At 42.0% G+C, this 23713-nt stretch overlaps 1 protein-coding gene across 2 annotated transcripts in view; it reads right to left on the minus strand.

The window, feature by feature from the left end:
- Positions 1–19938, minus strand: part of kirrel3b (kirre like nephrin family adhesion molecule 3b) — a 54728-nt gene extending 34790 nt beyond the window's left edge. For both annotated transcript variants that reach the window (XM_030765863.1, XM_030765862.1), the window contains exons 1-3: positions 19800–19938; positions 13200–13349; positions 741–898 (exon numbers count right to left, since the gene is read on the minus strand). In XM_030765863.1, the coding sequence (XP_030621723.1) occupies positions 741–898; positions 13200–13349; positions 19800–19938 (447 nt within the window). The remainder of the gene's footprint in view (positions 1–740; positions 899–13199; positions 13350–19799) is intronic.
- Positions 19939–23713: the final 3775 nt, after the last annotated feature.

Genomic DNA, 23713 nt, shown 5'->3' on the forward strand with positions numbered 1-23713 from the left:
GCTGCTGCGCTGGGGTTTTTATTAGCTCACAGAAACAAAGAATTCTGAGGGAAAGGGAAAAAAAGAGAAGAAAAAACAATATGGCATCATCTTTGTCCCCATCTGCTTGTTTATGTTGATGCACTTTGCAGGGGTGAGAAGGACAAATATCATGGTGCTATTCTGTTAAAGACCCCAAATTTCTGGGGATTTTTCTCCAATCACACCAGGGCAGACATGGGTTAGGAGAGAGAGGGAAAGAGAGAGGATGCAGATGGTGCCTGTAATCATGACCACAGATGGCTCCTGCTAGAGGAGGCCACCCAGCACAAAAGTTCAGATCAGAACTATTCAGTAATTCACATAGATTCCAGTAAAGCAAAAGGGCAAATCTGATAACGTAAACTTCACATGGAAAATACTAGGAAGGTATTTTATTGTATGTGAACGACATAGATTATGACAGCATGATAGAGCCACTATTTGCGAGCCATAGACACATCTCTGTTTGGTGAATTTGTTTTTTCTTTGTTCTCAGGAGGTTCTCGGAGCACTGACAGATATTTTCAACATATATCCTGTAATCCTAAGAGTAAACAGGTCATTTGTATTGTCTTATGCTCTCCAGTAGGAATGCTCTCCAGGAATGACACACACACACACACACACACACACACACACACACACACACACACACACACACACACATGTACGCACACACACACACACACACACGCACACACACACACCTCACTTCCTACCTTGGAATACATGGCTCCGTTCAAGACCTCTCCATTTCGGATCCAGATGATGGAGGCGGCAGGCTTGGCGTTGTTGGCGTGACAGGTCAGGTTGAGCGGGTCCCCAGCTCTCAGGCTCACCACCGGCTCTCCGTCTATGATTGGGTCTTCTGGCGGAACTGTAAGCGAAAGTGAAAAAAAACAGAGCGTGAAAAATATTGTTAAACAATGCTGTGAAGCTGTACAGTTTAAGCATAACTTCAGACACTTTTTTCTTTCTTCAAGCTCTTGGTAAGGGAAGAATGAGTGCGAATGAAGCTTCTTGTATGTAGAGTTCTGCATAAACAAGTAGTCATTAAGCCTCAGTTGGAGAGTAATAGACTCATGCGACTAAGCCACAGTTGCATTTTTCAGAGAAAAAGTTATATATATATATTCATTTCATTTTATTCAGAGAAGAGAAATGAAAACTACTTTTTTTCTGTCTGGCAGTAAAACATCCTTCTGAGGTCTGATGCAGCCTGTAAGCGAGGCGGGAAGGAGCTGTAGTGAGGGATGAGAGCACTTTAGCTGTGTCTTTCTTTAATGAGAGCAGGTGTGATTTGTATGTACACGGAAAGCCATTAAAGGCATGCAAGATGAGCTGGAATGAGCCGGAATTCAGGAAAGCGTTGCATGTGTGGTGCGCGTAAAGGCGATGGTGCACAGACAGATGGAAGCAGCGGATCAACAGGGCAGAAAAGCAAACTCCAAACAGGTGAGGGACAAAAAGGAGGACGATGGGCTAGACAGACAGAGAGAGAGAAAGAGAGAGGAGGAGAGAAAGATAGAGAAAGAACTAGAGCATAGGTAAGGGCATCAAAAAAGCAGGTTCATGAATGGAGCTGATTAAGGTCTCCTTTAGCACACGGTCTGATCACCCTGGTTCTTACTGAGACTCCAGTGAATTATTGATTGGCCTACACGCTTGTTACAGTGCATATCTGGGACAGGGGGAAATCAAAGGCTGTCAGCAGCTGGCATGAGAGAGAGAGAGAGAGAGAGAGAGTGAGAGAGGGTCACAATGAGGGAAAGGCACTACAGGGACAGAGAGAGAGCCTGTGGAGATGAAAAAGTAAACATCTCAGGAAATGAGGACCAGAAGAAAAAAGAACCAAGAAAGGTGAACTTATTAGATCATGTAAACTTGGTTTGTAATACATATGTGCATTTTTTATCTAACTGATGAAATGTGACAACGTATTCAGGTTTACTGTTATGATGTTTGGCTCTCTGAGGAGGAGCAGCAGCATAGCCTGGAGGGGAAAGTTCTAGACAGGCGCCTGGCATTGGGACACAGGATGGTAGGGGGGAAAAAAGGGCTTTTATTTTGCCATCTTGTCAAATGAACAGCAGGAAATTAAATAGGCCTCTATGAGATAAACAGTAGCATATGCATTAATTAAAGCATATAGCAATAAATATCACTATCACTTGTTAGGACACATATAAAACACAAGAAAAAAGAAAAAAAAAATACACACACACACACACATGTATATATATATATATATATATATATATATGATACCGAAGTATTTTGGTAAAGATTATTAGTTTTGCTGGAGATCACACTTAGTGAGGAGGGTTCTGAAATCAGTCTAATTTAGAGCTTCTACCACATAGGGTAGTGCTTGCCCTGCCTGCCCCGATTTGATGTAAGATCTATATGAAATGACAGGCAACGGTTTCTCTGCCAGACAGAAATAACTCAGTGACGCTGTCTGACTGGATGAATCAGCCCTTCTTGCTGGGGAAGTAACTGGGGAGGAGAGTGTAGACCAACACTTCTCACAGACACATTTTAAATGCTGTCAAAACCACATGTCTGGCACAGAGTCAGTTGCTGACCAGTTGGAAGGTGTCAGAATGTCCAGGCATGTATCATACAGATGCTATCACGTCAAGCCTTGGACATAATTATAAATCATACATTTTAAGTTGTTTCTTGCTAATTTTTGTAGTCTTTTAGTATCTTTTTGTGACTTTTGGTGGGTTGTAGGCGGTACGCGATTTGTTATTTTTTAACGGGGGATGGCCCAATGGTCACTGACACTACTCTATAGTGTGTATAGGGGGGTGGCAGGTTAACAAAGGGGATGCATTTTGGTCATTTTGCTAACAAGGGGGATGACATCCCCCCTCATCCCCCTACAAATCGCCTCCTGGTTGTAGGATAAAGTGCTCTCTCTCTCCCTCTCTCTCTCTCTCTCTCTCTCTCTCTCTCTCTCTCTCTCTCTTTCTCCTCTCCTTCTCTCTCTCTCTCCAGTTGAAACCTATGAGTTTAGTATTAGGTTTTAGTTGGTGTTAGTGATAGATTTTGTGGACGAGAGGCTGGAGGGAGTGTGGGAAGAGTCATGACTTCACTAGCATAACATTCATACAGAAGGGGAGCTTGTGTAGCTATGCTGTTCTCCAGAACCAACAAGTGCATTGAGCTCAGTGGAGCCTACGCAATCATGTACATTTTTTTTTTTAATCATCTTTGTCAATACAAACATATTAACTGACAGCATATTTTTTTTCTCATTAATTTATGGTTAAATTACATGCCAAGTTTGAGGAACAGTATTAGAATATTGAGTAAATAACCAGTATAGTTTCAGTTGAGCAAACAACTTCGCTGAGTGAGCTTTTTTCTTTTAAAGAGGATCTTAGAATTGAATTTGGGACAAAAATACTTATGTTTTCTGTCCATCACACATCTTTTCCGGTTTATTGGTTTCTACCAGCTGGTTTGCTTTTCTTCCCCAGGGGACAAAATGAAAAGAAAGGATTGAAGACAGATTAAGAGATAACAGAGATCTACCAGTTCCATTTGCTCAAGAGAAAGCTAATTTGATTGGCTTCTTGTCTGTGTTCATTCAGAGGCTGTTGAAGCATTAATTACCTGCCTGTGAGTCAGGGAACAATTCAGAACAAATGTACACCCTTCTCTTCTTCTGGGAATCAAATTAAACACTGAAAAAAAACCAGACATTTATACAGCCAGCTGTCAGACTTACTTGTGTCACAGATTAAGGCGGGAGTGTGAACATTAAGGGAAAAATAAACAAACTTTGGACTGGTTAGGCAGTGGCACATATTGCAGGTGATGTTTCCATGCCCTGAGTTTACCTTGTGGCTGAAAGACTGCTAACTCACCGCAGCTAACATCTTCAGTAAAATTGAGGAACGTTTTGCAGGTGTGTTTTATGACGATCACTAAGGAATTGCAGGGTAGGAGGGTGTAGAATCCCTGTTACTACTGTGTGGCTGCTACTGTGAGAATTTATCAATGTAGTCTTTTTTCCCCCAAAGGAGAATCACAATCCTGAGTCATGCCAAACGCTATTCAAATTCACAACTACTTCAAGATGCCATTTGAGAACCTCTCCAATAGGGCTCTTATTCAAAGTAGGTGAATGACATTCAAACGGAGTGCATCTTGACACTTCATTAAGAGGAAGTCCTTGGTGCTGCAGGCATGTTAATTAGGTTCACTTAAAATAAAAAACAAAAACCCAAACAGGAAATGAACTAAACCAGACCATATGAATTATGAAATTAAATTGGTATTGAAAAGAAAATGAAAATTCATCCGTATGCATGTATAATCTGGTATATACTTCTAGGTAGATATGAAATCATGGACCAATAGTGAAATTTTAAAGCAGCAGATGGTACCAACGTAGGGTATATCGTGTGGTAACTAGATTGTTGTTGACTGGAAAGGTGAGTTGATGTCTGAGGAAGCTATGTATGTGTAAGTAGATGTTTCATATCCCTGATGGAAAGCACTCTGGCTGAACTCTTAGTAATTGAGTGAACTCCTGAGGACGTTCTGATGCTCCATCGCTCTCCGCCCAATTGTCAAAGATGAAAGAGCCCGATACTGCGCACTCATCCACGAAGAACTTTTGTAGAACTTTCCCAACTCCTTCACTGGCGCCATTGACTTGTTTGGTTGCAACAGACTCTCACATTAGTGAAGCAACATCTTCAAAAACCTAAAACACTCATGCTGCCCTTTGAGAAACTAGCTCTCCTTTGCCAATATTCCCTGATTGATTAGTATGTGTGTGTGTGTGTGTGTGTGTGTATGTGTGTGTAACTAAAGACTAATATCAAGGTCCCCTTCTGTCCCAGTGAATGTGGTTGATCACTAGAAAGCAGAGCTCAGTTATTTCAGACCCATTCCGAAAGAGGCCCCGTCAGCCTGTCAGCTGTCGTTTCCCTCTGCATCACCCATTTCCTTGCAAAGCTCCCATTTGACAGCAACACAAAGGCTAGACTTTTAACTGCGCTAGCCATCATCATTACTGGCCTGTTTGCAAACTCGGCAACCCCTAATGGCTCCAAATTAGCGCTTTGCCTCAGCTACTCGATCGGTTTCTCATGAGTCGGTCAGCTCCACAGATTGATTGCTCTGCTTTAATTATGGGCTGGCTTACTGCTATCCTGTCCCACTCTGCTTTTTGAGGAGATATTGCAAATGACCTCTCCCTGTCTTTCTCCCCTCCTTTTTTTTTCTTCTCTGGTTAAACTTGGTTCCCTTTTTTCTCTCCCTAGCAGTTACAACTGGGCTTCATTATTGTTTATTTTGTCTCAAGCCCTGGGTGCAGTAAGAAATGAAAAATTGGAACGATTTCTTCGACAAGAGGGAGGGTCAGTCTTGACAGATTACAAATGTAACATAAACAGCAATTTCATGTTAGCCATATTTGGAAAATAATAATTAATTTATCAAAATTAATATTCGCCTGTTTTTTTTTCCGAATGTCTATTTGTTCAGCTATTTCAAGATATTTCCTTAGATATATTTAATTATTGAAATATCTGTCATTTTGGTCTATGTGATGAAAGAAACGAGGAAGGTGTTGGTGTGGATGTTGAAAATTCAAAGGGTATGTCAGATGGGTCTGTTGAATTTCACAGTTTTGCTCTGTGCTACAGTAGCACTTACATGGAATGATATCAAGGTTATGGGATGGGGGGGGGGGCAATTTTTATGAGCTTCACCAGCTCATCCTCTCTTTACTGATAAAGGAATGTACTAGAGTTCATTAAAATGTGTGGAATTTTAATGGTACCTAAACAACTCTCTGAGCAAGATGTAATAACAGAGAAAGGAAAGACAGAAAAAGGAAGAAAATAAGGTTTGGAGGATCTGACTCAAGGCAAGATAACAGGACCATTTACTTTTATGGCATGATCAAATAAATCCATATTTTAAACGGAGGGAAAGGAATTGTAATTAACCAAACTGTGCAAAACATTACCCCAATCAACCACTGTCTTTTGGTTAAGCCCTTAAGAATCAATTATTCCCAAAGACAGCAGCCACAGCTCAATACTGACAGACAGAAAGACAGAAGAGAAATGGAGAGACAGAAAGACAGGAGAGAATGGAGAGACAGAAAGACAGGAGAGAGAGAGAGAGAGAGAGAGAGAGAGAGAGAGAGAGAGAGAGAGAGAGAGAGATGAAAATGAGAACGAGAGAGCATGCTGAAAGTTTGTTGGTATGTAACACATGCCACAACTCGAAAAAGAGCCAGTGATCCCCCTGCTTCTCATGATCTAAAGTAACTGTCATTCATTCATTCATTCATTCATTCATTCATTCATTCATTCATTCATTCATTCATTTTCTGGCCCATTGCATTATTATGAATTTTCTTGTTACTTTCCTTGTTCCCTTGCTCTCTTTCACTTTCTTTCTCTGTTACTTGTTAGATGGCTATTAATATTCAATGTCATAAAAATGATCCGCTTTGGCAACAATGTATGTATTACAGTCATGCCAATAAGACTTGTTAACCTGAAACTGAGAGAGAGAGAGAGAGAGAGAGAGAGAACATAGAAAGTTTGATACAGTAGAATTGTAACAGTAGAGGAGGGGAGCTCACTGTATTTACCACAGATCTATTTAACACAGGGTTTCAGGGCTGAGTTTCTGACATCAAAACTGAGGCTGTAAATTGCACAGATGAGATGCCCAGTAACTCTATACATGTAGCTTTTTCTTTGGGGGGGTATTGAGGAATGAGCTTGCGAAGAAGTTGTGGTGGACATTCTCAGACTGTGCAAAGAGATGGAGTGGTAGAGCGGTCTGCAGGTGGAGGTAGGTGGGGGAAAGGGGAAGGAAGCAGGCACGGCGTTATGCGTCGGTTGATGTGTGGTGCAGTGTAATGCGACTACACCCCTGTGTTTTTGGCCAGGGCTTCCTGTCACCTCACTATGGTGCTCCCACCTCTGAGAGGCACTGTGATAGATAGACAGATCACACACATGCACACACACACAGGCATAAAAACTGAGCAGGAAAATAAAGAAAAAAAAAAGAAAGAAAAAAAGGAAAAGAACAAAAAATTCCTCAGAGCTGAAGACAACAGACTCACTGGCCCAAATCAAAGCCCCTTCAAGTGCTGTCAGGAATGCACCTGTCGGCAGCTCTGCTGATTTCTGAGACAGACGGGGAAGATCACTCTCACTGTCTCAGGCTCTGGAGGGGAAGTGGGGGGTGGGGTTGGGGGGTGAAGGAGGGTGGAATTGGGTGAGGGGGAGGTTGAGGGGTTGGATGGATGAGATTTTGATTACTCTGTGCATGAGTGATGTCTGCTCAGATTGGCTCTCGTCCACGGTGGTCTGTGCCACTTTGAGTTATGGCGCAAGGGAGGGAAAGCAGGAATTGGAAAAAATCACCAGTGATTTAAGGAGAATGAGAGATTTACCTTGCGAACGAGAGCTTAAGTGGGGCGGAAAGGAGGGCACGAAGCTGTAAGTCAAACAGAACTCGGTGTATATGTTTGGGTAGAAAAGACATGTAGCTATTTGTGGAGGTTTTGAAAGTATAGAGAGAACAGGACAAGCTACGACTGGGTAAGCTGAAAAAAAGGGAAAAAAAAACAAGTGAAGAGATCAAAGTTGTGCCTGAGCAATGGTTAGGAAAATCTGTGGGGTAGAATTGAACTGCTGAGCTGAGATGGGCTGGGTGTTTTTTGTTTTTTTTTTTGTATTTGTGAAGCATTTGTGATACCAGGGCTGTTGTCAAAATAGCCAATAAGCAGTTCTGTCAAAACACAGTGACACAGCTCTCCTCAGGTCTGGAGATAACAGTTTGCTGTGAGTGTGTTTGAGCATGTGTATGAGAGAGAGAGAGAGAGAGAGAGAGAGAGAGAGAGAGAGAGAGAGGGGAAGAGAGAGAGTTTTTATTTGGTAATTCAAAGACTCCATTAAGTTTTTTAAAAGTAACGGAATACCTGCGTGCAGTTACTGTCTGTATGTCAAGACACAGCAGTGTTTCTAGGGATGCTTCAAAGGGTCTTATTTTGTCTTTGTGTGCCTATATAGCTACAGTCTTTACATTAATTCACTTTGCTCTGTGAAGCTTTTGAAGGCTCCTCATTTCTGTGACCTTCATTTTATTGCACTGGCATTGCTGACATAGTTACACTTTTAAGACTTTGACAAAGAAAGAGAAAAGAAAAGAAAAGAAAAGAAAAGAAAAGAAAAGAAAAGTGACTTCTTTTTTAAATACCAACACTGTTCTCCAGTGAGAGAGAACAACAGAAGAGCCCTTGGAATGAACAAAGCATCCTTACTTTTATCCAAAAAGCTTTCTGGCATACAAAAATTGTGGAAAGATAAAATGGTTAGATAAATGTTTGATTATTGTAAAGCATATACTTGCTGTGGGCCAAGAATGTTTTGCATTAGCTCAGTGCACGATCTGGCCATATTAGAATATATTGCATAATTATGTGTGTTTGAAAATATGTGTCCAGTCCTGAGGAAAGACAGGCTAATCCTCAGAATTTACCCACCCATTTGTCTCTTTATCAGTAAAAAAAAAAAAAAAGCAAAGAAAAAAGAGGGAAAGAAAAGAAGAAGAAAAAGAAGAAAACAGCGGCTTGAAAGAAAGAGAGAGAAAAAAGAAAAAACAAACAAACAAAAAAAAGCAAAAAAAAAGACAAACAAAAAAAAAACAAAATGAAAGGTCAAACCGAAGGGATAATCACTCATTTGGTTCTGACGGGGCTGAATGAGATCTTTCTGAAAAGAAAAGAAAAGAAAAGAAAAGAAAAGAAAAGAAAAGAAGAGAAAAGAAAAGAAAAGAAAAGAAAAGAAAAGAAAAGAAAAGAAAATGACTTTGAGGTTCAATTAATCCTTTTTTTCCTTTTCTCTCCTTTTTTATTTTAATTTTTTTTTACTTTTTCTTTTACGTTTGTATATTTGTTCATTCATTCAGTTACTTATTTGCTAGGGTTTTTTTTGTTTGTTTGTTTGTTTTACAGCTTCATACAATGAGTTGCACGGTAACTTGCAAAAAAACCCCCAAACTAACAGTAATGGAGCTAGTCTGATCATCCGCTATTTTTTTGAAGTAACTTGCATTGCTCTAGTGGCCTAAACAAACTAATTGGACGCCTTGTTTACTTCCACAGCTCATGCAGTTGTTCGTCCTCTGTTTACCCTCTGCTTGACTAAGTTCATAACATCAGCAACAGATAAGAGAAGATCAAGTGTTGAATTTCATGCCTCATAATTAAAATCTCGTGCCTCATAATCAGAAATGAATGATCTCGCTGCCCTCGGACTGTTTGTCTGTGTTGTAGTCCGACACTTGGGCTCTCCAACACGCAGACCTGAGCTTTTCCATCATCCACTTTACCCTCCAGGATCCTTCATCTTCCCACACTTCTGCCATTCTAATTAATCAGTTGCTTGACAGCAAATGGAAAAAATGGAAAGGGGGGGGGGGGTCTAGTTGGCTTTTTTTTTTTTTTTGGTTGTTGTTTGTTGTTGTTTTTTTTGTTACTGTGTCTTTGGAGTTAATCTGCAGCAGAGATATTTCCTAATGGGCAATTTTCAAAAACTTAAATTACAAGGGTGTACTTGGGAATGTATTACAACATGTGGCATTACTTTGCATGCCTTTAATGTTGTCTTTTCATCTATGAGTGCATCAAAATCATTAATCAGAGTGGGGAATGGGGGCCCATTAACAAGATACATGCTGAAAAAGAAGGAAATGTAATGGGGAGCAGTAGGAGGGGAGGGAGGGGAAAAAATGGAGAGATGAACATAAAAAGGAAAATGAAGAAAATGCAGAGGGCTTTTTTGAAACAGAATGCAAAGATGAAAACTAAGAGCTTTTAATGTCACCGGAGTGATATTAATAGTAATACAATTTACCAAACCAACAAAAGCAATTAGAATTACCTTTTCACGGAGAAAAAAAAGGTATGCCATTAAGTGCTACAGATTTTCTAGAAGCTGTCCTGCCTAAGTTTTTGGAAGGGCAAAGTCTGTCCTCCAATGCCTTGTATTTCTCATTCCTCTGTAGAGGACTAAGGTGAGCTTTCCAGGAGACCCATGAGAAGACAGGAGGACTTTCTCTCCTCTTCCTCACACTCAAGGCTAGTTAATTAGCCTCTGGGGCACTTCTCTTTCTACAGTATAATCTCTCTCTCTCTCTCTCTCTCTCTCTCTCTCTCTCTCTCTCTCATCATCATATCCTTCCTCAGAGTTCAGATTTCGGGGTAATTCCATATCCCAGAAATTTGCTAAAAAAAAAAAAAAAAAAAAAAAAAGAAAGCTCAGGGCAAAAAGTTCATGGGTCAGTCCTCAAGGAGTCTTTTTTTTACATTCCAGACTTTTTTTTTTTTTTTTTAACATTCTTATCATTCTTGCTTTAGACAAAGCCTGTTCTTTCACACTGAACTGAATTCCTGTTGGTCTTATTCTGTGGGTTAACTGACCTATAACTCTATTCATCATATTCATTATATTTTCCTCATATCAGAAGATGTCAAAAGATTTCTTCTTATAAACCTTTTAAAAAAATAATGCACTTTAAAAAGTGAGGTCTGTCATCGTGCACAGCTGTTGTATGCTGTCCTAAAATGAAAGTTGCACAGTGAAAATAGAGTGAACTGAGTTGACAGAGAAAGTCTAGAGTGAAATGAGTTGATGGAGACCCTGAGAGAGACAGAGCTGTAACATGAGGGAAACAGTGGGATGGAACAGGATGGGATGGGAGACTGTGTGAGACTATGGGTTTTCTCTGGCTGTCACTCGCTGCCTACGGCAGAGCCTGCCACGTCCCCGTCCCTGTCAGAGCGCGAGGCTCCCGGCGTTCCGCCACGGCCGTCAGCTCGGCGTAACAGACAGCCTGGAGATTGCCATGACACTGGGCCTGAGGAGTTTTTTATGTCTCTCCAGGCACATACGTCTGCCAAGGATCTCTCTCTTTCTTTCTTTCTTTCCGTTAAGTGCCACAGTGGAGCCAGCCTATGGCATATCTAATGTGTGTGTTTGTGTGAGTGTGTGTGTGTGTGGGTGTGTGTGATATATGGGCTGTTTAGAAGGCTCTTATAATCCACTCAGAGAGGCTGATGGTAATGAAGACCTGAGAGTATAAATGATCAAGATGATCAAGTCTCTTTAAATTGAAAAGTCCCTCTGCCTTTGTGTGGCCAGCTCCACTGAAGAAAAATTAAGGCTTGAACAGATCTAGATATGAAAATCTACCTTTTGAAAAGCTGTGGTTTTACTCCAGTGGTTGTTAACTGGGATAACTAGTCTTTGTTTAGGGAGTCCCTAAAGTAGTACTCTAGTCATAGTTAACATGGTTAAATTAATCACACCTAGTACAGAGAGGGGAAAGGGGAGAGGAAAGAGAGAGGCGGGGGGAGACTGCTAACACATTGTGAATGCATCACTGCTTACAAAATCATTACTTCAACTCAACCTTATCATTTGATGGGAGGACCAGACAATGGTATGTTGAATGACTGCAGTAAATGTGCATTAATTCCCCTGAGACTGTGAGAAAAGTAGAGAAAATAAGAGAAAGAGGAGGAAAGATGGAGTCCCTAAACTCAAGGTATGGCTTTCATAATTATTCACTCGCATCCATTTACAAAGGCGATAGGCCATTGACCACAATTTGTCTTCCTTTTCCCTCCTTTTTTCATCCTCTCTCTCTCTCTCTCTCTCTTTGTCTCTCTCTCTCTCTCTCTCTGTTTTTCTCTCTCTCTCTCTTTCCCTCCTTTCCTGCCTGCCTCTCCTCTCTTATACATCATTAGTTTCACTTTTCATTAAGGGAGATCAATAACGTAGATCAGATGCTTGTGGCCGGGACGGAGTGCTCCACAAACCGCACTCTCTCTCTGTCCCTCTCTCTTTCCTTTTCTCACCTCTTCTCCATCCCTTATTCACTCTGTCCCAAATCCCAAGGACACCTACTAACAGCCCAGGCCACTGGCGTAAAGGAGAGAAATAAGGTGGGCGTCGGCTGAGAACAAAGGGGCGGGGTGAAAGAGGAGGATAGATAACAGATAAAAGGTGGGTGATAGAGAGAGACTAATGTGACTGACCAATATTGCAGTAACAGCAAACCTTGAATAATAACCCCATGAAGTTTCATTAAGACCTTGTGACCTCTTCACTTTAATAATGGAGATGGTGAGATGGTGGCAGCAGGAAATTAAAACGGGGAACTTATGGGGGCTCTCAAGTGAGTACGGTTGGTGAAAACAAAAAATCTATTTTTCCTGCCCTGGCCTCCCCAAGTCACTTACATATTCTTGCAGTGAATCTTTTGGTTTAATCAGCTAAAACCTTACCTTGTTTTTTAATCTGATTTGGCACCTGTTAGTATGTTGAGAGGAGAGAGGTTAATCTACATGGGAGTCTGCAGGTTTGGATCAAACGTTCTCTGGATGTGTTAAGGATAACATCTCTAAAAATCACTACAGGAGGACCATGTGTATGATGGCTCAGAGAAACATTCCAAACTGTGAAAATTTGATGCTTTTTGAACAATTTTATGTTTCTAAATGCTTTGAACTGTTCTGAATATTTTTCACTTTGAATTTTTCAGATATCTATTACAGAACTCAGGTTATAAAATTTTAAAGTCTCCGTCAACTGAACAGTAAGAGGAAAGAAAACAGCGTTAAAAGTTTCAGTTTGTTCTAGTTTGATTGTGTTTTGAGGTCCCTTAACAGCTGGGTCTTTGCAATAGCTTGAGTCAGTTTTGTCCCTTCAACGGCTGCTTGACTGATCACTTTCATTATTTGGACAGTCTGTCCGACTGATTTTGAGGGATCACCTGACGAACAGCTTCCTATGAGATTTTATTTTCAAGAGGATTTTGTTTTCACTGAGAGAAAATAACACAGAATACTATGAAGGTCACATTATAAAGCCAAGAGGAAAGCACTGCTCTGCCCTGGCTGGTTCAGGACGTTTAAAAAAAAAAAGAAAAAGTAACAATGATCTGAAACATCCAATACATTTCAACACTGTTCTTGGAACTAAGGGTGTTAAATAATTTGACCTCCTGCTGTTTCACCTGAACTGAATGTCTTGCAGGATTACCTGGGCTATCAAGTACGTATAGGTGTAGAAACATATCCATGTGTGTGCGTGTGTGCCTAGGCAGGGACTCACCCAGCACAGTGAGTCGGGCTGGCCGGGACCTCATGGCTGCCTGGATAGCCTGACACTCAAACACAGCGTCATCCATCAGCTCCACTCTCTGGATCCGCAGGTGGTGTTCACCAGAGGTGTGGTCTCCCACCACCGTGTAGCGAGGGTAACCTGGTAAACAGTAAAATCAGGTTTTAGTGTGTGGATAGTGGACAGACAGACAGACATACAGATGGATAGATAGATAGATAGATAGATAGATAGATAGATAGATAGATAGATAGATAGATAGATAGATAGATAGATAGATAGATAGATAGATAGATAGATGGATAGATAGGCTAATCATTTCATAATTTAATTTCATAATTTAAAAAGATGAAAACTGAATCTGAGAATAAAATGTGCCTGAGAACTGACGCAGTGCGTACAGGTTATTAGAAATTCACAGATGACTCTTTCATAGATAGTCACACTCTTGATTCATGTCCTAACATACATACTCCTGTTCAAACCCAGCTGGCTCTGCACAAAGTAAACACACGCGCACACACACACACACACACACACACACACACACACACACGCACGCACACACACACACACACACACACACACACACACACGCACGCACACACACACACACACACACACACACACACCTCATTAACCAGCCAATTATCTTTCTAATCCTCCCACCATCTGAACTGAAACTCAGAAGTAGTAGACTTAGTGTCAACTTCACACTTTCCAGTCTCAGATGAACAATATATAAAACAGGGCTAAAGAAAACACACACACACACACACACACACACACACATACAATCCACCCAAGTCCTGAGGCATTAAAATGCTATATAAAAAGCATGTTGAATTTGTTCTGGAGATTGACAGCTGTGTGCCTGTGTGTGCTTCACAGGCAGGTTGAGTGGCAGTTGGGATGAGATTAAGACTTGTTCTGCTAAAGCGGTGAAGTGAGATTCATGATTAAGAACACATAGGAGAGGGAGGCACCAAGGGGCTGTGTCTGAGACCTTTTGGATAACTATCTGTGGAAAATTAGCATGGGGTGTGCTCAAACAGTCCAAAAAAGGATGACAGGTTTGACTGTGAGACTTCATGGCACATTTCATAGTCTCTCAATATGAATGACTTCTGCAACTGTTTCAAGGCCAAATTCTCCCTACTCATTAGAGATATGTGGATATAAAATGAGACAAAGCTATCAAAAAAAAAAGTCCTTAACTGTTTCTGCAATAAAATTTAATCTCTGTCTTTGTCTCTCCAGGGTTTTATTGGATTCTTATGGACTGTTCTAAGCCACCCCCTGTTCTAGGTAGCCCCCTAAGTTTAGCTGATTGAAGCTAACACATGCTAACTGACCATCATTTCACGCTACATGGGCACTTGACTATCACTGACCCGTGGAAAGTAGTAAAAGAGACTGTGGCCTGAAACATCTGCCCAGGGGAGCATGGCCCATGGCGATCCCCTGGACTCTTAGTTGGAGGACACATGTCTGAGGTGGTGAACAGCACCTCAACTGGTCAGAAGAATTCCTCAAGATTTCATTTGAGACCAAATCGATTCATCTGAGGAAAGAGGACCACAACCATAACATTCTGAAATGTATTTCTATACTATGTAATTTTTTTTTTTTTTTTGGTCTGTTCCTGTTTTTTTTTTTTTATGCAACAGTCTATATTCACACCTCCAATAGGACTCTGCACTTGCCATTTGCTATGTTCGCTGACCCTGGATTTTGAACGTCTGCCAATAAATGCTTGAAGTGGTGTATTGATTTTTTTTTCCTTCCTCAGGATCCATCAATATGAGTCATGTCCGCTCCAGGGAATTCCCCATGACATAATTGTCAGACAGCGTGAGATGGCACCTGCTTCTTTGGTCCTCCTTTCGAAAACCAGCACATGCCAGTCAATACCAGTCACTTCTTCCTCATAATTCGATTTACGATGTCCGCCCATCTTAAAAATAGCTGTTGCTCTTGTGATGTTTGCAACTATTTAAATAGTGCATAAGGTGTTCCTGTTCGGTTGTCTGCCTTTGATTAGGTTTACATAATTGTTTCTTTCTCTTTTTTTTTGGCATGCAGCAATGCAAATGAATTCCTATCAGATTGAGACTACATTTTGAACATCACCTATGTTCCTCTAAAAACGTTCTGCAGTACGAGTTTCAAACCGCAGTCCCAGCCTCTCAGGTAACTACCTTAATGTGTAGCAATGAGGTGTGAAAGTGGGATTCATTTTTAACATATTGCCGTAGAAAAGGGAGTAAACTGGACTTGCATGTGGGACTGGACTGGTCTGTGTAATGGCTTTTAAGTCCTTGAGTCCCATTGTTGAAACCACGCAGTGCTACAAAATACTAGTTACTGCCCATTACCTCACTGGATCCCATTCACTGTTAATAGACCGTGAAGTACCCCCCACCCCCTCAGTACCCCCACCCCTCCCCTCCCACCCCACCCCACCCTATATTTCTGTCGATGGTAAGAGTTACGGCCAATAATAGTGCAATGCATTTCATCTGCCCACCTACACCACCTCATCTTCTCAAAGCACATTAGAAAAACACAGCAGGAAAGATCACACAATCTGAAAAAAAAGTGCCAAAATGAATGATACTGTTACAGCGGTATCATTAGAAATTAGCACTTTCCTCCCGCCCACCCCCCCCTCTCTTTTCTCTCTCGTGTCTCAATTTCTTATGTGGCCCATACATCTTATTTAGAGTGGACTAAGCTGAAACAGAAAAGTTAACTACTCTATAAAACTGGACAAGGTGCTCAAGAAGTCTGAAAAGGTCAAGCATCGTTTACAATGACAGCCGGTCAAAGCCAGCAAAACTCTCTAAATAACATTAATGGCCATTGACGAGGGTTCGATGGCGTGGTTTATTTTTCTGCAAAGGCGATCAATGGATTCGTTGAAGCGTCTATTAGCACTTCATGCCTGGTTGCAAATCTTGAGGTCTTACTTTTACCATCGATGCAGAATTGACACACAAACTCTTTATAGCCTAAATGGTTTTCATGCTATTATACACTCAAGGTCAGTGGACAAAAAAATAAGAGAGAAAGAAAAAAAGCACATGCATATACCATTTTCTAACACCATTTATTCACTATTCACTTTGTGAGAAGTGAACTGTCCTTAAGCAACCCGCTGGTTTCACCCAATAGGGCTGTGGAGAGTAGAGGTTTCTGTTAAACTCATGCATACTTAATTATTATGTGGCCTTAACACGACTCTCATTCAGAAGATGTCTAGAGTTACAATTGAAGTAGCTGTTAAGAGGACAGTAAAATATCACTTCACCATTTGTTACTTGAGTGGTTTCAAAAGGAGAAAGGAAAAATCTAGAATAATTTCCTTCCCAGCTTGCAGGTATACCCCACACACAGTCAGAAATAAGATGAGACAGAAAGAGATAGCGAGTGAGAAAGGGGGTGGGGGGGGGGGCGGGGGGGGGGGGGGTTGGTGGGGATGATCACCAGATCGGGAGATTAGCTTGTACAACATAAAACTTTATCTAAGCACGATGGGGGCATCAGTGTACACATGTAGAGAGTAACAGAGCAGTGAGGACTGGGGTGGTTTGAGATGAAACCCTCTCCATCTTTGTCCAGACAGGTCTTGGGTTAATCAATCTCTGAATGAACCCTACTTTCCTGCAAACATTTCACCAGAAAAAAAAAGAGCGTCATGATTGGAAAGAGAAGAATTAAATAATACGATTATCGATCTCAATGACTTCAAAAGACAACTCATGTCGGTTAGAGCAAATAATGTAAAATAGCCCCATTAAGGGTAATGAATCCATCAGGGCAGGAATGGATTAGACCTTATGGCCGATCAATGGCGAAGGAAATGGCTGTGAATGGAGACAGAAGAGGGTGATTAATGCTACAGCGGCAGGGATATCACTGGAGCCTCCCAGCACAAACGATGGGTGGAAACCATGTGTGCTTGGGATTGCTGTAGAGTGACAGGACTTGGATATAGGTGTAGTTGTGAAAATGATTCACAGGGGGTGAGTAGGGGGGTGGGGGGAAGAGAGTTTAAGATAAGAGGGTTTAAGATTCTGTTTGAAGAAATCAAATGTGTGCATAGAGCTTTGATCAAATTGATTTTGGCCTGATTTTGTTACGGTTCTGTTGCTATTATGGCTCTTCTCACAATGTCCTCTCTGTGTATATCGTGTCGGTACAGGTAAGGGTTGAAATTTTACCACTTGGACACCGCATCGTCCAAATCATGAACAATATCTCCCAAATTAGTGTGATTTTATTTATTTATTTATTAATTTATTTATTTTTAATATGCAACCTGGTCTCCCAAAGTTCTTTCTTTCTTTCTTTCTTTCTTTCTTTCTTTCTTTCTTTCTTTCTTCCTTCTGCATGATGTTCTTTCACACTAACACTACACACAATGCATATTCATGACCATTCGTTTGTGTGTTTGGGGTAGCCTTGAGCCTTGCTCTTTAATTAGAAGCATAGGACAGAAACAAAAGAGAGTGAGAGAAGAATGCTGGGACAGATTGGAATCAGCTTCCTTTGTCTCTTGATTTATTAAAGTGAATAGGGAAAGATTTCTCTCATTTTAATCACTGTTTCCCTGTGAACAGAATCAGGCATAGACTGAACGAGCAATTTTAAACGCAGTTCCTTCCATGAATAGTGGAGCGGTATCTGTGGTGAAACCATAGGTAGCTGTGCTCTTTTCATGTGTACAGCTGTGTGTGTGCACACGTATGTGTATGTGTGTGTGTGTGTGTGTGTGTGCACGCGTATGTGTATATGTGTGTGTGTGTGTGTGTGTGTGTGCACGCGTATGTGTATATGTGTGTGTGTGTGTGTGTGCGCGCGCATGTGTGTGTGTGTGCGTGTGTGTACTTGCGCGCGTGTGTGTGTGTGCATATGCGTGGGTGTGTGCTCTTGCGTGACTGTGGACACGTCATCAGTCTTTATTGGTGACGGTGTTACTTGTTGACGCAGAAGACTGTAGTGAAAGGAACAGCTGCAGGCTCTTCTTTTGGCCTTAATATTTTGGTGAAGTGTCATTCATATCAATATACGACCCTGTAGTCCTGGCCCTGAATCTGTAAGACAGTCCTTTTGTGGAAAGCGCCAGTCAGACTGAAAGCTGGCTCTCTCTCCTGCTCTCTTTAGCAGAAAAAAAAACAAAAAAACAAAAAAACAGAGAAAGAAATAAAAATGGACAAAACAAAAGCAAACTCGAAAGCACCAGGGCCTTCATATTCTTCATGGTCCTCTGCGTTCTTACATTGATCTGCATTAAGAGTACAGTGATATTGGTGCCGATTTTCTCTCTCTCTCTCTCCCTCTCCACCTGTCTCTCTCATCCTCAAAAGAGAGAAAGAGACAGCCAGCACACAGTTCTCCTCAGTGACCATTAAACTGCTGCTGATGTGTCTTTAAGCTTTTCTCTCCCTGGCTTCTCGTTAGCATAAGACCCTTGCGCTTGCCACATCCTGCTCCTTTCCCCTCTTCCCCTCCGAGCCTCCACACCCCACCACCAACCAGCCCTCTTTTTCGTTCGATCACTTCCCAAGTCCTTCTCCCATTGTTTACTGCAAGCCTCCCAGCTCCCTGGAGACTGATAAGGCCAGGGAAAGAGGATGGATTTATTGGGACGCAGACGCCCATAGAGGTTTAATTAAAGGCCACTAGAAGCAGTCACTGAAGGTCAGGGGCAAAGAGACCTGAGATCTCCACTGGAATACATTTTTAATCATACAGATGGACAAGGCTTTTGGTTTTTAAGGGGCCCAGTTGGGTTCTGCGTCGCGACTGGCATAAAGAGAAGGCTCTCTGAGGTAAGCTGGTAAAGGATATACAGGCTGGACAAACACACTGAATCTCCCCTTTCTACGATGTAAAGGCACTTCAAGCCTCATTTTGTTTAAAGGTTGAGTCAAATGCCTTTGTGTATCAAGCCAATCATTAAATATATAATTACTTTTTCTATACAAGAGGTGATGAAATGAAAACAAAACCAGATATGAATTAGTATTAAATAATTCTTCTGAATAATTTTTGCATGAATATGTATTGGTTGATTCGGATCAGCATGGAGGTCTACTCATTTCTGCAATGCCAGTACAATGAGTGGTATATTAGATTAAGCAATTAAAGTAATTATGCTATTGACACACGGCAAACTGGAAAGTGACATCCTCTTTAGAGGGTTTTAAGCTGCCAAAAGAGCATAACATGTTCACAGTTCTTAGACTGTCAAAAAAAAAGAAAAAGCCCCACTTGAAAACGGTTGCTTTTTGCCAGATGCGTTTCTGTGAACTGAGCTGATCCTGTTTATGGAGGGGAAGCTGGACTTCATTTGGCAGAAAATAAATAAATAAAAAGAACAGTTTGACATTTGAGAGACTAACTGGTATTGACTGAAACCACACACAAAGTGCCATGAAGTGCTTTTAATTTGCTATCAAATTAAATTTAGTGAGTTTTTAAGCTACAGATATTCCACTTTGGAGGACTGAGTCATGGTTTTAAAACGAATTACCACAGTGAATCACAAATGGGATTGCTTAATACATAAAACTGTTCTCTTACCTGAGAGATCTCTTCCCACACCCAGGGCCAAGCCATCCTTGATCCAGAGAACAACGCCATGGTACCCAGGAATAGAGCAGGGCAGGGTGACCGGCTGGCCTGCCACCACCACCAGGTCCTGGGGCTGCTGTGAAAACATGGTGTAGGCCCCTGAACATAAAGGGAGAGGGAGAGAGAGATTATTACACTTTCAATGCCAAACATAGTTATACGCATGCATACCCATATGCAATTACAAGCGCATTTGCCTCTGTAGCACCTTGTTCAGTCCAGACAGATGGCTCTGAAACACCTTGCAATCAGTGCACTGCAGTTTCATGCAGTGCAGCTTTTTCCACCCATTAGAGCTTTTTCTTTTGTAATGTTTACAGCTCTGCATACCGCACAAACCTGTCTGTCAACACCACATCTCTCTCTCTCATACACTCACACACACACTCACACACACACACTCAGCGGTACTGTGTGTGCAGCTCCATTAAGGCAGGGGGAGTGGGCTCGTTCAAGGGTCAGCGCAGAGCTGAAACACAGCGGGGAGGATTCTTTTAAAAAGGTATCAAGGGCACGTATCAACGAGAAGAGATCCTGCTAGCATACCAACAAGCCCTTTTCCATAGCACAACACCACTGGGATAATTAAAGTATCTTGCAAGAGAAAAACAACAGAGAGAGAGAGAGAGAAAGAAAGAGAGAGAAAGAGAGAGAGAGAGAGAGAGAGAGAGAGAGAGAGAAAGAGAAAGAGAGAAAGAGGGAACAAAAGCTTTCCATAGTCTGGGTCCTTTCATTTTAAGTGCTTGTATCAGAAGAAACGGCAGCCCTGGACGTCAGCTGCTGGGAAGCTTTCCGTTTAAGTCACGAAACAGGCATGAGGCACGGAGAGCTTTTATGTGACAAAAACAGAGCTGGAAGTGCACAGAGAAGCGTAGCTCGAGTCAACAAGCTACTCCAACCAGCTTTTCATTACACAAGGCCTGTCACTGCTTCAGACCTGCGGTCCATTCTGTCCAACGCACACACGTACGCACACACAACCTGAGAGAGTTGTCCTTCACTGCAGAGGTATGCTGCTGGTCATTCCTGGAGATCCTAGGGAAATCCAGGCAGGAGCTGAAACGAAATATAGCCTAAAAAAAGCGGTAACTACAAACAGCTGTCTTCGGCCTGTGTCTAAAGCATGTATACAACCTAATCTCCGTTCCTTACACATTCCAGTGTTGTTGTTTTTTTCTTTCTTTCCCTCTCTCTCTCTCTCTCTCTGCTTGGTGAGGCTTGTTCATTTTATGTTCGCAAGGTAATTACTCACCTGTAATTACATTTAAAAATAAAAAAAAAACTGCTTAAAAAAAAGAGTAATGAATGAGTGTATTCGTTTAAGGGTCTGACAGAAAGCAGAAAAAAAGCAATAATGGATCACAGAAAAACAATACGATGACTGTGATTCTGTGGAACTATTACATTAGTAAACATATCAGTCATGCTGATGTCCTGCTTCCAGAGGGAGGTGATAGATGGCTCGTTAAGAGGGAAACATGAGTCCACGGATTGATTTATACAAATTCTCCGCGGCAGAAAACCCAACGTCTGCCGCTCCGGTGTACCATTATTAAATCAACATCCGAATAATACGCTATGAATCCCGAGGCATATATTGGGCACTTCGTCTTCTGAAGCCCTGCTGCAGACCAGCTAGCGCATTTTCTCTCTGGGATAGCACGCGTTGAAGTTCGTCTGGCATGTGAGCGCGTATCTGGATCTGCGTTTGTTTGTGATGGAGTGTATGCATTCATTTGTATTCATGCCTGCGTGTGTGTGCACATATGTGTGCGTGTGTGTGTGTGTGTGTTGACGTGAATGGGTAAATGTAATTGTGTATGCGTCTGTGTCTATCTATATCTATGTGGGTGTGCTTTACACTGTGTCAGGCCTCTCCACATTTCCTGTTGGGATGCTGCTATGGGCTTTGGGCTGAGTTTATCTTAGTGGTGCATACGGCAGTGCTAACAGACAGCCCAAGCTGCTGGCAGGTAGGGGGTAGACAGCAGACCCGCGCTCCCGTTGGCATGTGTCAGAGAGGCAGAATATGAGAAGCCGAGCCGAACGCTCTCTTTCTTTCATCCCACGTTCCCTACCTGTTCTTTCTCCTCTCTTTCCTTCAGACAGGAACGGGGGATGGGGGTGGGATGGATATTATCGTCTTCTTCGATGTGCGTTGTAATTGATTCTGTGTCTCGGACCCCGACGCTTCTTCGATGCTAACGTTCCCTGGCAATCTCTCGCCCCATTCCCAAATCCTGCTTCGTGAATGCAGACTTCCTCAACTTGTCAAGAACCCCCTCCCATCATGCCGACAAATTAGACAGATTACCCTTATTTTCTCCGGGGTCACCACAGTCTCTCCTTCCCAGCGCATCAGGTCTCCTACTCATCTGCAATTACTGCGGTATGCCAGTAGATAATTATTTTGATTATTGCTAACGGCTAATTAGAATTACAACAAGCAAAAAAAAAAAGAGAAAAAAAGAGGAAAAAAAATTAATAAATGAATGATGAGAATGGAATGAAATCCACTCCTCTTTATGAATGTCAATATCCTCCTGCTAAACTCACACAATACCCGCTGAAAGTTTTCCACTGAGACACAGAGAGTTTCAGAGTTATTCTGTATTCAGAATACATTTTGGGAGCATGTGTGTGTGTGTGTGTGTGTGTCGTCAGACACACCCTAACACTGGAAACCAAATTCTGTTCCCCAGAAGATGCGGATGGTTGAGATAGTTACACTAAAAGACAGATGAAATTAAAAAAAAGAAAAAAAAAAACATTAAGCAAAGAAGAGATCATCCACGCCTGTCGGTGCTTGGGAGCAGAGCAGAAGGTAGCAGGTAAAGGGTCAGACTCAAAGAAAGTAGGCAGGTGTGGTGATAGCCCAGACGTCTTATGGCTTTCTCCCCACCACCTGATTTTGTCCACTGGCCCGGCTAAAAATGAGACCTGGTTCACTCAGTCCAAATATTTAGCAGGCCAGCCCACATATGTAGGTCAACAGAGAGGGTATAGCAAAGGAGGGATGGAGGTGGAGGGGGTGAGCAGGAGGAGGTGGGGGGTTGGGGGGTGGAGGGCATGAAATTCCTCTGCCTTTCTAGCAGCATGACTATCCGGTCACATCTGCCACTGTTCCGCTCTGGTGCCCGGGCCAGGCGGCCTTGGCGTAGACCCCAACTTTGTCTCTTCTCTCTCTCTCTCTCCCTCTCTCTCTCTTGCTCCCTTTCTGTGAGCCAGCTGCATGGGTTGCCAAGTGTGGCGTTCACTGAAGTGAAGACAACAGATTCCTCCATTCTCTTTCTCCAGAACACGAGGAGGCCAGTAATACCTCATGATCAAGTCAGAGACGAGCGAAAAAAAAAAGGAGAGAAAAAGAAAACAAGCACAAAATCGAACTCGTATGCATAATTCCAACACTTGGATCATATTGGAAAACAAAGAAGGAAACATTTTTAGGTCATTGAACATATGAGCTGGGTATTAGCTGTCTTGTGCCAGAGGTGCCCTCACGCTAATCCTTCTTATTAATGCTTTATTAATTCTCTTAATGATGGCAAGAAAGAAAACAATCTCCTGTTTAGAGAAAAAAAAAATCTTCACACAGAGCACTAAGCAAAACTCAGACAGGTATTCGTGTGTACTGGCGTGTGGATATTTCGCTTTGAAAAAGCTTGTGTCTAGACAGCTCTTCACCTGAGACCCAGCACCATGGTTACTTTAGAGTGCCTGAAGGCTCTTTCTGTCTCTCTTGCTCTTCCATTCTCCCTCTCTCTCTCTCGCTCTCTCTCTTTTTTTTTTTAATGTCACACCGTTTATAGCTGAATCGCAGAGAGATGGGTAATTAGGCAATTACTCTAGCTGGGCTGTCCCTA

The sequence above is a fragment of the Chanos chanos genome, chromosome 2 (assembly GCF_902362185.1).
Source record: "Chanos chanos chromosome 2, fChaCha1.1, whole genome shotgun sequence".
Classification (NCBI taxonomy): domain Eukaryota; kingdom Metazoa; phylum Chordata; class Actinopteri; order Gonorynchiformes; family Chanidae; genus Chanos; species Chanos chanos.